General features: G+C 42.1%; 1 protein-coding gene across 2 annotated transcripts; it reads left to right on the top strand.

Moving 5' to 3' along the window:
* Nucleotides 1-3,163: 3,163 nt before the first annotated feature.
* On the top strand, nucleotides 3,164-15,609 carry arhgef5 (Rho guanine nucleotide exchange factor (GEF) 5). 2 transcript variants are annotated; one of them, XM_034211418.1, is made up of 15 exons: nucleotides 3,164-3,742; nucleotides 5,283-8,900; nucleotides 9,518-9,563; nucleotides 9,955-10,004; nucleotides 10,755-11,110; nucleotides 12,127-12,287; nucleotides 12,415-12,567; nucleotides 12,655-12,784; nucleotides 12,918-12,992; nucleotides 13,104-13,193; nucleotides 13,556-13,698; nucleotides 13,843-13,986; nucleotides 14,096-14,165; nucleotides 14,614-14,718; nucleotides 14,852-15,609. In XM_034211418.1, the coding sequence occupies exons 2-14, from the start codon at nucleotides 5,300-5,302 to the stop codon at nucleotides 14,695-14,697; spliced, it is 5,103 nt and encodes a 1,700-aa protein (XP_034067309.1). In that variant the 5' UTR covers nucleotides 3,164-3,742; nucleotides 5,283-5,299; the 3' UTR covers nucleotides 14,698-14,718; nucleotides 14,852-15,609. The 2 variants fall into 2 exon arrangements, with proteins under 2 accessions (XP_034067309.1, XP_034067310.1); XM_034211419.1 differs by having other exon boundaries at nucleotides 3,170-3,742; nucleotides 5,283-8,264.
* The last annotated feature ends 289 nt before the right edge of the window (nucleotides 15,610-15,898 follow it).

The raw sequence follows: 15,898 nt of genomic DNA, 5'->3' as shown, positions 1-15,898 counted from the left end.
TGTAGTTCTTTGACCCAACATTGATTTTGAGTAAATCGGTCATATGACCTGGAAGGTATTGAAGAAATAAGCTAATTTTTCCATCAAAATATTAATATAAAATATTTAAAGTATTAAAATGCAATAAAAAGAGGTGTGTCCTATGCAGCCAGTGTAGTTCTTTGACCCAACATTGATTTTGAGTGAATCGGTCACATGACCTGGAAGGTATTGAAGAAATAGGCTCATTTTTCCATCAAAATATTAATACAAAATATTTAAAGTATTAAAATGCAATAAAAAGAGGTGTGTCCTATGCAACCGGTGTAGTCCTTTGACCCAACATTGATTTTGAGTTATTAGGTCACATGACCTGGAAGGTATTGAAGAAATAAGCAAATGTTTCCATCAAACATATTAATAAAACGTATTTAAAGTATTAAAATGCAATAAAAAGAGGTGTATTCAATAAATGTATGCTCTAGAGTCAATTTGCTTCACATTCACACGATCGAGAAGCTGTCGATTTATTAAAAAGAACAGTTTTCTTGTCTAATTGTAAAAGTCATTTGTTGATGGTCCCTAAGTGAAAGCCTCGTTTCGCGGAGAAGATCTCCCCGTTAAACTGACGCTGCTGGCGGGTCCGGGAAACTGACGCTGCTGGCTGGTCCGCGAATGTCCGTCGAATATCCAACCTAAAACTAAATTCACCGCGGTCAAGCACCAGAGCTTCATTTAGCATGAAAGAATGATTGCACTGTATATATATATATATATATAATATATATATACTTATAATAATAAGTAATATTAACTTTATTTAATACAACATTTACGGTACAAGATTTAATCATACAGCCCATGTAGTATGGTAATGAATTACAGCAAACATGTGCAATATATCCATTATTACAGCTCCGTGGGATGGCAGTAAGACGATATGGATCCGTTCTTATTGTGCATCCATGGGTAAAGATAAAAGCAACTCACATTGGTTTCTCAAACAGCATCTCTGTAAACTACGTGTATTCACTGAATTTCACTCTCTGCCTTTAACGGCTCGTTGTAGCTCCAATAGCTCCAGCCAGAGCCATATAATAGAATGTTCTATTATATGGCTATGGCTCCAGCCCCCACCCTCCCTGTGAGCACAGTGTGCTCTGATTGGTCGGGACACGTAACATGAACGTGCCGGGCGGCGCGGTCCCGTGGGTTAGATGCGCGTTCATAATGCAGAGGGAAATAACTCTCAGAATAACGTTATTAGCACATTATTACAACTTGAGGAACGAATGTTTTTAATAAGGGCTATACAAGTGTTCATACTGGGTAGTTTATTTAGTTTCAAAAAAATTATCCAACGATTTACAGACCACTCTTTCCCCATGTAAGTCAATGGGAAAAGTGTTTCCGGGCCTGGCAACCAAACGGAAGTGTAGTACCGCTGTTTGGCCAGCATGAATATTTTCATCTGAGTCCGGCGCACTTCCTGGGGGCTTGGGATGGCCTAGTGGTTAAGGCACTGGACTTAAGATCCAATGGACATTAGTCCTCTTGGGTTCAAACCCCACTCCTGGTATAGGTGGAAAACGATCTGTTTGGCTGTAAATGTGCTTAAATAAGGGCAAGATACGTTTGTGTGTCCACTCAAAGGAGGAGAAAATGTCTTGAAATGGGTGATACCCCCCAGTATTTGCTATGCCTAGAGGGTTTGTGTGCGCTCTATTGACCATTCTCGTAGATTTCTCTCAGATATGTTCTCGTGAAGTTATTCTTTCACACACACATACGGGTTTTGGGCCGAGGGCGACACCGTACTTCCGGTAACAACCATTTCACACGAGGTGCATACAGAATATCATAGTCTATTCCTTAATCAATATATTCAACTCTAAAATACCACATATATGCATTGGTATGATAATATTATTGTGACAAGTGGGGTATTCACCTGGTGTTTCCAGAAGATAGACGTAGATGCTGCCAAAATCGACCGAAGGCCACTTTTGAGGGTCGTAATTCCATACATTGTACATCCAACAACCCACACAGCTCTAGTTTACGTTGGTAACGACCTAAAGCACACCCCTCAAGTCCAGAGATGTAATCCGAAGACATGCAGCGATTTCTTCGGTCGTTAATTCAGAAAAAAAACCTAGTGCGCTCTGCCTGGCAACATTAGCTAGCTGTTTATATTAGCATCGCCAGGATTTTTGCACCTCCAGAAAAATGGCGTCTTTATAAAAAATATATGGCGCGCGTTGCATTGTGGGTAGCTGTGACGTCACTGTGTGTGAAAGAATACCTGCTTTTTCATTGAGGTTAACGAAATAACCCAATGATCAAAAATGGCAAAAAAGATTTAAAAATACAGATTTCAGTATTCTGAGGCTCTGAGCCCCATTTATTTTCCTCACAGACGGCAACAAAAGTCCGAAATTATACGATTACAAATAAAAGCAATAATTGTGGCTTGATATTGAGTAAGAATGATATTGAGTAAGAACATGTTTTTATGAACCACACAGCTTCCGGTCTTCCACGACCCGACCGGAGAAAAAGACGTGCTGCAGGCACGAAACACATTACCAGTAGAAATACATTGCTTTTAAAATCGTGTTGTGCAACACGAACAAAAGGGGAAAATCGTGTTGGTGAACACGAATCAATAGATTAAAAATCGTGTTGGTGAACACGAAATGCCATGAGACTGGGTTGATTCATCTGAGTAGGCCTACTACATCTGAATCATGTAGGACGTACACATCTGATGAAGGCCAAGTCAAAGTAATGCCACAAAACAAAGAAACAAGTAAATGTTAAAGCAATCAGTTGGGTGTCCTTTTTTTATTTGGTAAAGATAATGGAAGAGTAGTGGTACTCCAAACATTTGATCAGCAATCAATCAACAAAGTAAATCAGTCATTGTTAAACAGATCATTCGCAGATCACCCTCGTTAACCCCCTCCCTTGGTTTCTCCCTCTGCGACTTCTAAATGTTTTTTTTGGTTTTAAATCATAAATTAGGGGTATTCCCCTTTCGTTCCCCTCTTTACTACCTCTCAGGGGAATGTAGGGATGTTTTTTATAGGCCTCACTGAGCTCTCCACCAAACTGTGTGCTCTCAATCCTTACGTTCTGTTTCCCCTCCCCCCACTCTCTCTTGTATGCTCACAGCCCGTACCTTACCTGGCTGTGTGTTTGCTTCAGACACACCCGGCTACTGCATATTAACCAATCGCTGCTTCAAGACACAGACACCAAGGAGGTGTACTTCCTGTGTTTCGCGAGAGAAGAATGGAGCAGGAGAGAGTTATGTATGTGCCAGGGGGGTCCACAAAAGAGATCACATCGACAGTAGAAGGGAGGGGAAATAACTAAAGCAGTGGGGAGACTTTCGGTTTATTAGAGATCTTTCTGTTCAGCTGCAACCACTGAGAGGACAAGACAGAGAGAAGGAGGAGGGGAAAGATAAGTGTCAATCTGTTCAGACTTGTTTGGGAATTTGAGGAAGGAGGGGAGAGACAGAGAGAGAGAGAGACAGCAAGAGGGAAAAGTAAGGAGAGCTCAGGCGTAAACATTAAGTGTTTCACAAGAGTCAAAGTATTGAGAGAAAAATATAGTTTTGATTAGTTCGAGCACATTTGTATCGTCAACTAAACAATGTGCGGTGTCATTTATTGTGTGTTGTGCAATCCCATGCTTTTGAGCTGAACTGGACTCAGTGGGGAGACCTCAGATCTCCCCAGGATACTACATTCAGGTGAGTGGCTTTATCGTGGATTTTATATTGACACTTCTTCTTTAACTTGCTCCTGTTTTGAGCACAGTTAGAGTAAGGTCCAGCTTAGTTGTGGTTTACATGTTACATGCCGTGCCTATGTGTCACAGGCCTTCACTTTCTGAAAGACTTCTCTTGGTATGCTGTGCTTTGCAAGTCTGTGCTGCATTCTTTGAGAACTGTAAGAGACTGCCACCTTTTTTTCTTTCTGGAAATACTGTTCTACTGTAAAAGTATAACACTGCCATATTTATTGTATTTGACTAAATAACGTAAAAGAACACAGCTTCATTGTGGCAGCTATCAGCATGTGTCAAATGGCGCAGTAATGAACATTTCGTTTTTAACCCTCCTGTATATCCTCAGATTGACTTTACACCCTTTATCCTCTGGGGTCAACCCCAGTAGTTTACAACTCAAGACAATGATCATATTGCACATTTTAACCAAAATGTATGTCTCTGGTGCTTTAGGTATCTTAGTTGACCACCTAAATAACCATTTAAATAAAACATTACCCCAACCTCCCCCCCCCCCCCCCCCCCCCACATACCCCTCTATACATCCAGAATTCCTATTGTGTAACTATCGAAAAATATATAAATCACCATAAAATCTCACTGATTGAAATACAATTTTAAAGTAAGATATTTTATGTTGTTAAAGGACCAATAACTAAAGCAGGCGGTAGTTTTTATTTACAATGATACATTTGCATGTAATAGTCACCTCAATATCATCCTCCACAATCAACACAACTATGTGTACAATTTTGACATTTTTCGTTTTATACTACTAAAACAAGGAACACCGATGCGTACAAAGTGCATACAGGACATTTAAAAAAGATCTTCATGTTCATTTCATTTCAATCTTTATTTCGAACAGACTAAAAAATAAAAAAAATAACAAATGTGAATAACAGAATACCTATTGTTAAAATACAGTATTTATCCACATTAATAATAATATTTATATATTCAACAAAACAAAAGAGTCTTCATATTAATAATAAATCACATGTGTCCGAAAGGGAGCAGGAGGAAGCAAATGCTTATTAATTCCCACCCCTTACTTGATCAATGATTGTCCTTTAAATCATTATGCAAGTTATTCCTACTTACATTTACATTTATACATATCATTTCTCATCTTCAATCACCTCTCTTCATTCTCATAGTTTTCCAGAAAAGTGTTTCTGTACAAACTATGAGAATGAAGATGTTCATTTTATGTTTACCCATTAGTCCTCACTAAATTAGGAAAAGTCATGAAATACTAGGCAAAAAAAACAATGTGAACAATTTTATTAGATATGTTAAACATTGAATGGGGTCAAATTGACCCCAAGGATAACAGGAGGGTTAAGAGTACTTGTACTAAATTCTGTGACATTACCTATACATTTGTAGACCATGTTGCTTATTTGACTTGCATTCCATTGATCTGTCTCTACCTGAAGTTATCGAACTCTCGAAGGTCGATTTCTTAATTGATGATGTGAACTGTTGCTGTCTTTTAGGTTCTCCAAATAATAAAATGGGAACTAAAAGGCCCAGCTGCACGCCCTCTGACACTTTAACTAAACTCAACACATCTGAACGCAAGCTTCAGCCAGGTGGAAAAATCTCCCGCGATCCAAGTCCAAGGCCAGCAATGACTGCCCAGTCGGAGAGAGAGAGAGACAGCAACCGGGAGGAAGACAGGAGGAGGGAAAGAGAGGCCGAGAAAATGAGGGACAAAACGAGATACAAAGATATGGATCCAAGAGATAAATACTCTGAAAGAGACCGAGCTCCTGCACCAAGGCCAAGAGAGGAAGATAGAGAGAGGACCGAAAGAGTGAGGAGGCAGGAAGACGACAGAAGCAAAAATGGGAGGCCCCTGTCAAATTCAGAGAAGGAGAGTTTGAGAGAACTAGAAAGGGGGACGAAGAAAGGCGACACTTTTCCCCGGATGAGAAAAAGCAGTCCAGGTCGCGGCAGAGGAATGGCACCCACCGTGGAGTTGGACAAAGAGAGGGAGGAAAGAAGACGGAGAGATGGGCCGAGAAGAGTAGAGCCAGATGACCGGGAGAGAGAAAGAGAAAGGACGCGGCAGAGAGAGAGGTACAGGGAGGGGGAAAGAGATGATATCCGAAGCAGGGAAAAGGCAGAGGGAACAAACACTTTAGGAAGACCCGTAGAAGATGATAGATCACGAAAGATGAAAAGATATCCGGAGCCTGATGTCGTTTTTCAAGACAGGAGAAGAGAAGGGGGTAATTCACGGGACAGAAGAGAGAGGGATGCTGCTAGAAAAAGGGATAAGCTGGAGCCTAACATGGGAGAGAGAGAGGTCAGGGTGCCTTCTGCACACAGGAGAAGAGAGAGAGAAATGCCCTCTGATAGGGGAGAGGGAAGGAGGGACACTAGGAGTGAAGGAGACAGTGATGAGAGAGAGCGAAAGAAGGACAGAGTTAGGATCAAAGACAGGCAGGAGTTGACATATCAACACAGCAGAAGTGAGGGGGACAACACCGGGAAAAAACAGGGGGATAGAGATCAAGACAGGCAAGGATACAAGGACAGAGAAGCGGATCGAACCAGGAAGAAGGGAGGGGAAAAAGATAGAGAGAGATACAGAGAGGCTGACAGGAGAGTGGAGAGGGAGGGAGACAGAGGGAAAGAAAGTGCGAGAGACTTGAAGGATGACAGGAGAGAAGAGGACAGATACAGAGATCGTGGCAAGAAAACAAAGGAAAGAGAGGCTGATCCGAGACGGGATGATGCGACAAGCAGTAGAAGTAGATCCCAGAACGAGACGGCCCCTAGGGTGCCCCCACGAGCCCAGAGCAGCGGGGAGTGGAGCAGCGACATGGACAGTGATATGAGAAACAGGAGAGGCCGAGACAGTTATGAGGAGTCAGGAAAAGAGAGTGACAGAGACACAGAAGACCAAAGAAATCCAGATGCTGGAAGAAGTCAAAGCAGGCAAACAAGAAGTGAGAGACAAGAGAGCGACAGGGGAGATATGACGGGGCAAAGAAGGCTGTGGTTAGAGCCAGAGGGGGACAAGAATAGGAAGGACGAGTTAGAAGACAGACAAAGGGGGAAAGAGAGGAGGAGATATGAAGATGGACATTTCGAGTCACAGGCTGAGTGGGAAAGAGAGGGACGGCGAGTAAAAGAGGAACCATGTGAGAAATACTTGCCCGAAAGCAGTAATAGAGGAAGGAATGAAGGGAGGAGTAGGAACAGGGGGGACACGGGGAGTGAGGGTGTTAGTGTAGATGGAGAGGACGTGGGTGAAGTCTGGAGAGAAAGAGATAAGAGAGGGATGTCTGACAGTGATGGAGGGATAGAGGGAAGACAGCGGAGAGATGCAGAAGGAGAGAGTGTGACAGATAACACAGGGGACAGAGAGGAAGAGGGGGGGAGAAATTACAGAGCCCAAAAAGATAGTGAGACAGGGTGGAGCGGAGAGAGAGACAGAATACAGTCAGGAGAGGAAGGCTTTGTGACCTTGTCCAGCGGAGGAGACGACGAGGATGAGAGAGATGAAGAAGAGGAATTTGAGGACTGTCGGGAATTCTTGGAAAGTTCACATGATGCCCTCCAGATGCGTGAGGGGGGAGATAAGAAGGGATGGACAGTGGGAAAGGAGGACGGGGTGGATGAAGACGAGGAGAAGAAGCAAAAGTATGTCTTCTGTGTGATTGGGCAAACTTTGCCCAGGTCAAACACCAGCAAGACGTCCCCGTCACAAGGTGATCACATGGGAGGGGAGGAAAGACACAACCCAAATATGGAGAGTCGTGATGAGGCCACACAGGATGATGACTTGCATCCGAGTAGAAATGATGAGAAAACAGTCATCAACAACCAGCAAGCAAAGAGGAAGGGTGAGTGTGACGTGGCAGGGGAGGAAACGCCGGCCTCAGACGACACGACTGAAGTGAATGTCAGATACAGAGAGACTGGAGGGGAAACAAAGAGCAAAGGAGAGCACCCATACGCAGAAATAGGGACCGTTAAAAGAGACTCGCAGACTGAAAAACTCCTACAAGAGTGGAGAAGCAAAAATAAAGGAGGAGTGGAGCTAAATTTGCAGGTGCCCAGTAATCCCTATGATAATGTTGCTTCTCAGGTGAATCTTGAACAAATTCAACCCACCTTGGAAGGGATTAACACCGGAGCAATGAGTCCAGAAGAGGTGGAGGCCATTCGGATCCGAATGAGCGGAGCATGGAGCATGTCCGAGGAACCCAAGCGTCATTCCCAGGCCCCCCATCTTAAATGGGCTAAAAATGTGTTGTGGGAGATCCTGGGACACTCGGAGGAACATACCATTGATGAAGCAGGACAGGAAGGGGTCAACCAGCCGGAGACAGACAGCAAGGACATGGAACAGCAGGAGGAGGCTGGACAAGGGACCGCACGTGTGCCTGTTATCCAGTTGAGTACGGACGAACAGCACTCGGAGACAGAGCTGGAGGAGGAAGAGCCGTCGGAGGAGTTGAGAGGTATGGGGCAAGACCAAGCCGACATGCTTGCTGACCAGTTCACAACTATGCATGGTGACTTAACTGCATACACTCATGGTGACACATTGTTAGACAAAGAAGGGAAGGTGGATCCCAGTATGGACATAGTAATTGAGCCATCTGATCACATTCAGTTAGAAAAGGCAGCAGTAGAGGTGATCATTAGCGAAGAGGCAGGGGATAACGTTATTCCAGATGATATGGAAAGTAGAGAAAGCAGAGCTAAGGAGGAGGAGATGTATTTAACTGTGAGCCACATGCTGTACAAGCCTAACAGCTGCCCTATTCTTAATTATGATAGTGAATCTGACCTCCTGGATATCTCCAGAGAGGGGGAAGACGGAATGGGGGAAATGAGGGAAAGTGAAGAAGAAAGGCAGGGAGAGGAGCCTGAGGAGAGGGCTACTGTAGAGGAGGTGGGAGAGGAAGGTGAGGGGGATAATGGAGAGGCAGTGGCAAAGACCAAGAAAGTAGGGGGGGCTTGGCTGAGCAGTTGCAGTTTTCGGGATTTGGGTCCCGAGGCTCGAATGAGACGAAGGGGGATCCGTAAAACCACTGAAAGAAGAGATGACGAGAATGGAAGGGATCGCAGAACCAGAATTTTCTCTACAACAGGTAAAGACAGAAGATGGAGGAGGGAGACAAATTCTCTTTTTGTCATCATTCACCATTTTAAAAAAATCATCCAATTCAATCAAAATACTTCAGGCTAGACTGCACACGGAGAATCTTTTAAATGTTGTAGAGACTTGTTATTTCCTCCTGACTTTAGGAGACTTTAATCTAGTCATTTCCGTCTAAGAGTTTCCTGCAACACTTTGTCGTCACACTAAACAACCCCACATCTAATGTAGACATCTGCTAAAAGACAACATCAGTGCACTGATCTGGTCCCATTACATTACATGCAACTGGAAACTGCGTCACAGTGTTGTGGTTAGAGTTCAGGTAGTGGGCGGAGATAAGTGGAGGTAGAGAGGGAGGGAAATAAGAAGCATGAGCTATAAGGCTGGAGTTGATTCTGCTTTGAGACATAACACGAGAAGCTCCATTTATGGGAACAAACTAATCTTATTCTATAGCTTATTGAAGCACGGATACTAACTGAACTAATTATTTATTTAATTTATTACCTTTTTTAAAAAAAATTAATTCATCCAGATTGTCCAGAGCATAGTCAATGAGTATGCTGTTGTATAACGTTTCGACAAATGGATACTTTTTTATTCCAGATGATGAGGATGATCGAAGCAAAAGCTGGGGAGAAGTAGAGCTGAAGTAAGTAAAACAATCACACACACACACACGCGCACACACACACGCACACGCACACACACGCACACGTTCTCTGTGTTAAGCTACAGTAGTGCACTAGATGTGTTCAATTGTTTTAATTTGGATTAAGTGTCCCTGATATTAAAAACTTGGTCACAATGATATATTTAAATTATGTCAATTTGATGTATTTATTTAAACAAGGAGCATGCATACATACATTGCTCCCCGGGCGCTGTGCAATAGCTGCCCAGTACTGCTCCTAGTACTAGGATGAGTTCAAATTTGAAATTCTGAATCACATGGTACACTACTTTTTCTGTATATTTAATTTGTCACTTCTTTCCACCAGTCTTCATGATAATAACTTATCATTATTTTCTTTGCACTGTAGAAATGTTTTGGACACAATCGACAGACGGAAAAGGAATTCAAAGATTTTCAGTGAGTATCTTTTAAATGTTTTCAGGTCATGCTGCTTAAAATACTATAATGGTCTGCCTTGGACCTCAATCAAACACATTGTGTTTCTTAACTGCTATCTCATAAATGTGCTGTTGCTTTCCTCAATTACCCTTATTTATTTTTTATCACAAACTTACATTTTTAGACTGATTATTAGAAAAGGTCACGGCAAATTGACGTGTCTTCAGATGTTATCTCTTCCGGCTGATGTGGTTGGGAAAAAGCATGACGCAGTTGAGCATTTCCCTTCAGTTGGTGTGATTCATCTCTGTGTGTGTATGCAGGCTCGCTAACTGTTTATCTCTTACCCTGAACATGTTGCCTTAGAACGAAAATAAAATTCAAAAATCAAAGGAAACCAGTTTTCTGTTAACACCATTTCATAATTAGTTTTATTCTAAAATGGCAGTTTGTCGCTTAGCCTATGATTCATATTTATTGCGATACATGGGGTAGGAGTGTGTGCGTACGTGCTGTTTATAAATGTGTCTGTGCAAGTCTGGGACAGGTTTCTGCAAGTATTAGTCTCTCTTCACTTGAAGTGAAAACAGCTGCTGCTGCACATTTGCATTCCAACAAGTACGTGTAAAAGGAATGTTGAATGCAAACAGCTCCTCTTGGCTAAAGCATTTATCTTCTTTCCTTTTCTTTCATTTTGTTTCTATCTCTGTTGTGCCCTCTTCTCTTCTGCTTTTTTTTTCTCTGTCTCACATCCTCTCTTTCTCCCAGATGCGGCCCAGTTATACCAGCAGTACAACGAGGCGGCCCAGAACATTGAGATCCTGCGCCAGGCTCGCTCTGATGGCGTCCCTCCTCCCTCCCCCCCTCCTGCCCGCAGACCCCTTCCTCCCCTACCTTCTGTCCCGCATCCCCACTCCGTGTTCCACTCAAACTCCATCACCAGTGTCCAAAGCTTGCCTCTCCCTGAGCCCCCGAAGATTGAAGGCAGGCCTTCCTCCCCTCGTCTCTCCGTCTCTCTCTCTCAGTCGTCGTCTCAGTCGGCCACTCTGTGGAGGGAGCTGCCGGGCGTCAGGAACAGCATTGAGCTGGTGGAGCTCACAGATGGCGAGAGACGACTACAGGAGGTAAGGAATCTTACTCTGCATTTGAAAGTTTAGTCACTATTTTGTGGCAGAACGTTTCCTTGTAAGAAGTGTTTTGCCCTACATTTTAATTGAGAAGGACATCGTGCCAGTAACTTCAGGCAGGGATTTTCATTCCAGCCAAGACATGCATTTGTGTTTCTTTGGAAAGAGACTGGATCAAGGTTCCCACCTCAGGGAAATCAGTCAGAACGCTCTAGGCAATTATCAATAATAAGAACACCCACAAGAGACTTTCAATATATGGCACCTTTTTAACAAAGGAAAAGCAAAACCAGGATACTCATAAGAAAATACATCAGAAAGCAAGGCCAAGAGCAGGACAACACTTTTTACAAATAAATACAAATTAAAAAAGAAGTGATTTAGGCAAAGTCACTGATTTTGCAAGCCTTCTTTCTCCAGGCAGGGCGTTCCAAAGCATTTAATTTAATATAGTTCATTATCTTCACTTTACCAACAGTTTTTCTTCCTTAATCTGTAAAGGATTTTGATTAGATCGTATCTTTTGACCAGAGCAGCTACATGTGTAGCTAGAAATCAGGTTAAAAATCTGTGTCAATAGTCAGTTCTAGTTTTAAAGACTCATCAGCTCACTTGTAATTTTCGTTTACCAAGCATGATGTCTATTGTATTTCATTTTAACTTCTGGGAAATGACACTATTCTCTTCGATCAACCAACCTCTCATACTATAAAATTCACGTGAAGTATTCGTACTTGCATCATTTCAGAATATCCCTCACAGTGATCCACTTTATTTTTGGCAGAGGAGTGTCTTACTGAATGTGCCAGTGTGTTTATCTGGAATTATGGTTGTTTTCCTCTGTCTGGGCTTGAACTCTTCTTCTCATTGCGAAACCTACCTCCCTACTTAGTCACATCCTTGTCAAAATGCCCCAGCCTTCAGAGAACTGACACTGCTTATTAGCGATATGATTTACCTAGTCGGCTCTTACTCAACGTTTTGATCTTTTTTTAAATGTATTTCCCTTCTAGGTGAGATTTGAGGTGGTGACCTCGGAGGCCTCATACTGCCGGAGTTTGGACATTGTTGTTGAACATTTTGTCAAGTCCAAACAGTTAGGGACGCTGTTAGCCTCTCAGGATAGGAACTGGCTCTTCTCCCGGCTCGCTGATGTTCGGGCCATCAGCCACAGGTCAGAAATGTTTAACATTATTTATAGTTCTGTATCTGAATATGATCAAAACTACTTGTGTTGTGCAGGTACGATTTTACAAATATGTTGAAGAAATTAACTCGTGATTTGTGTCTTTTTTAAAAAGTTTTTTATCAAAGCTGGAGGAGCGTGTTGAATCTGATACCTTTCACTTCACCGTGTGTGATATCATCGCATGGCACTGTCAGCGCTTCAAATTGGTTTATGTGCCCTACCTCACCAACCAGTCCTATCAGGACGCCACCTACCAGAGACTCATGTAAGACACTCAGTCAAGCTTTTGTGTTCAGCTACAGGCTGTAGGGTTTGTATCTGTCTAGACATTCAATTTCACTTTTTCTTTCAGGGAGGAGAATCCAGGGTTCAGACGGATAGTGGAGAAATTAGAGAGGAGTCCTGTTTGCCAGAGACTTCCTCTTCGTTCCTTCCTCGTCCTCCCCTTCCAGAGGATCATAAGAATTAGGCTGCTGGTTCAGGTGTGTATGTGTGATTGTGAATTTGTGTGTGTGTGTGTATGTGTGAGAGAATTTCTCTAACAGCAATGTTGATGGTTCACAACATGTTCAATCCTGTATGTGACTTTAACACACGCACATTGTTTTTCCACAGAACATCGTGAAGAGAACAACTCCTGGTACTGCAGAGGCAACACAGGCCATCAAAGCTTTGAAACTTCTGGAGAAGGTACATAAATATACCTATTCTGTGCACATGTTGGACATGTTACATTTTATCCTGGATATCTTGAACTGCCTTGTAACAAAACTCTGCCTCTTTCATATATCTCTTCCTTAGCTGATTCAAGAGAGTAACGACAGCATCACTCAGATGAAAAGCATTGAGTCTCTGGTCTCTCTCAGTGCTAAAGTGGGCTTTGAGTGCAGGGTAAGTCACATTGTGATTAACATGCTGTTAATCATGTTTGCAAATGACTGATTTCATGTTTTTCAAAACTCTTTTCGTATCAAATAATTTATTTCACCCATCATTTCAAGCAATACAAATGTAATTTCCTTGGGTTTTTAGTATTTTATGGAATATAAAAGTTATCTCAAAATGATCGTATGTCAAGGCTCACTTACTAGCTTTCAACTGCGCCATGGTCTTCATCAGTGGATAGAGTTAACTTATTTCTCATTGAAAGAGCTCAATTGAAATCAACAGTCATGGTTTGATGTAGGACAATTAAACAATTGACTACAAGGAGCTTGAGTTATAATACTTCCTGTTTGTTTGTGTTGTTACAGACTCTTCCTCTGATCAGTCAGTCTCGGAGGATGGTGCGTGAAGGTCTGGTCACTGAGCTGATGGATTTCTCTCTAAAGGAAACGGAGAGGAATATTTATGTGCACCTATTCAATGACTATTTGCTGATTTCCCTTCAAAAAGAGTGAGTCAACAATTCTGTAATGGTTAAATAGGTCATTTACCACTTGTTACATCCTGTTTCCTGCATATCCGCAGACTTTTATCATTTCTTCAATCTTATCGCAGTCAGTCCTTCCGCCATCTAATGTCTCTTTTCTGCTTCCAGAGGGGGAAGGTTCACAGTTATAGACCACTCTCCCATATCGGACCTGCGTGCTGAGAACTGTCGTGTCAAACTGCACACCCTCCAGAAGAACCTGTTCCGGCTGCACATGACAAACCGAGCCCTTCTGGTGCGGACAGACAAAGAGTAAGAGACTAAAACAGTGGCAGGGAATGTCTACATATCAGTCCTCATGTCATCAAGTTAACATAAACATGGAAGAAGACTCACCCATCTTTGCTTTTTCTACCTTCAGGAGTGATAAGCTACGTTGGATATCAGCTCTCTCCCGGCCTCATCCTGAAATAGACTTTCTGCTGCAGAAGGTGAAGCTATGCTACTTGGTTTAGACATTGCAAAGCTCACTGTTTTTCAAAAGCTCTGTCTTAAATTCCTTCCTACCTCATTCCCTGATTAAAAACACTCAATGTGATACTCTATTGAGACTTGTACATTTAAATTACAAACACATAATTTAGCATCCTCAGCAGTGAGTGCGTTGTCACATGAAAATAAACTAAGTGTAGATTTTTGTTTGTATTTTTTTTAGCAAAAACATTGACATTGTTTTGAATTTTAACTAATTTAAACCTACATTCAGAGACTGAATCAAAATGGCGGACAGTATGTATTTATATAATTTGGGAATAACATGATACCATGAAAATCTATGTGCTAATAACAGTAGAGTGGGGGAAATGTCAGTGCAGCGCAATTTTTGCAGGCCCAGTTGTTGATTGTAGGTCTGACTTCTCTCCTCTTGTGTCCATACAGATTTTACACAGATGCAGTGTATCCGGGCTATTGTTGGCCATCAGCCTGATGAGCTTTCGTTGGAAAAAGCTGACATCATTCTAGTGCATCAACAAAGCAGTGACCGTAAGACTATTTCACTATCTAACTTCCCCCCATCATTCCCTTAAAAACGGTTCACTCGTGCAATATATGCAGCCTGGTATTATTGGAGAATAGACAATAATTAACTTTTTGTTGGATCCTTTTTTCCTTCCAGATTGGATAGAGGGGACCCGACTGTCCGATCGGCATCGTGGATGGGTGCCAGATTCACATTTGGAAACCATAACCAACTCTAATATCCGGCAACGCAACCTTTCAGATGCCATCAAACTGACAACAGCCACAGCTGCCGTTTGAACAGGTTACTCGGACTGGACAAGGGGACGTCCTGGAATAAATCGCAAAACAGAGGACTTTGAGTAGCTGGAAATTATCATGGACACTCAGTGCTACTGATGGGCTTTTCTGTCATTGTATTTTTTCTCTAAAGTGCAGCAACTGAACAGTTGTAGAATGCATCTCAATATCATTTTGGGTCTCATTTGATTTACTCAGCGGAACAAGATATTGACTTCAATGCACATGCTGAGGCCTGCCTGAAAGACGTTTAGCACATTGTAACTGTATTGACTTTTATCTACAGTACAGTACCAACAAGTGTGTGTGGCAATACATCAATAGACTGGTGTTTTAAGAGAACATGCTTTTAAAAGGAAATCACCTTTTTTTTTTAAAGAAATGCTGTGTTTGAAAAATCTATTATTATTTGTGTATATTGAAGAGAACAAAGAGTTGAGTGTATGTTGCATTTCTGTTAAGAAAGTTGGCCTCTGCATGAAAGTGACCTAGCAGAAATCATGCAAAAATGTATTAGACTATTCATAGATGTACATAGCTGATATGGTGAGGACATTTCATAATTCATATTGGAGGAATAAAATCACGTTTGGAAAAGTTCATGCATTAATAAGAGAGCTGTGGATTATTGTCTTCATCATGAAAGCTAGTTGTTTTGGACAAAGCTGATAGGCTACACATTTTACACCAGCAGCATTGTTGTAAATTCACAAGAAACCTTGTTCTGGATTAACTTGAATACTGGCATATTTTTGCCCCTTGGCTAAAATTCAGAGAACAGTCTGAACTAGCTGTTTACAGAAGAAAAAGAACAGTACAGATAATGCACGTAGCCTGGCTGGGGCGTGACCACTACGTCGGCCTGGCCCATTTTCAAGTGTTTCCTATTGCTTATTTCTGCCGT

The sequence above is a fragment of the Gymnodraco acuticeps genome, unplaced genomic scaffold, assembly GCF_902827175.1.
Source record: "Gymnodraco acuticeps unplaced genomic scaffold, fGymAcu1.1, whole genome shotgun sequence".
NCBI lineage: Eukaryota > Metazoa > Chordata > Actinopteri > Perciformes > Bathydraconidae > Gymnodraco > Gymnodraco acuticeps.
Note: the sequence above shows the minus strand (reverse complement) of the source record. Positions and strands in the feature narration are given on the sequence as shown.

Coding starts and splice junctions, on each gene's coding strand:
- arhgef5 (XM_034211418.1), top strand. CDS start 5,300: ATGGGAACTAAAAGGCCCAGCTGCACGCCCTCTGACACTTTAACTAAA. Junction 8,901..9,517: donor CAGAATTTTCTCTACAACAG/GTAAAGACAGAA, acceptor TTTTTATTCCAG/ATGATGAGGATGATCGAAGC. Junction 12,288..12,414: donor GTTCGGGCCATCAGCCACAG/GTCAGAAATGTT, acceptor TTTTTTAAAAAG/TTTTTTATCAAAGCTGGAGG.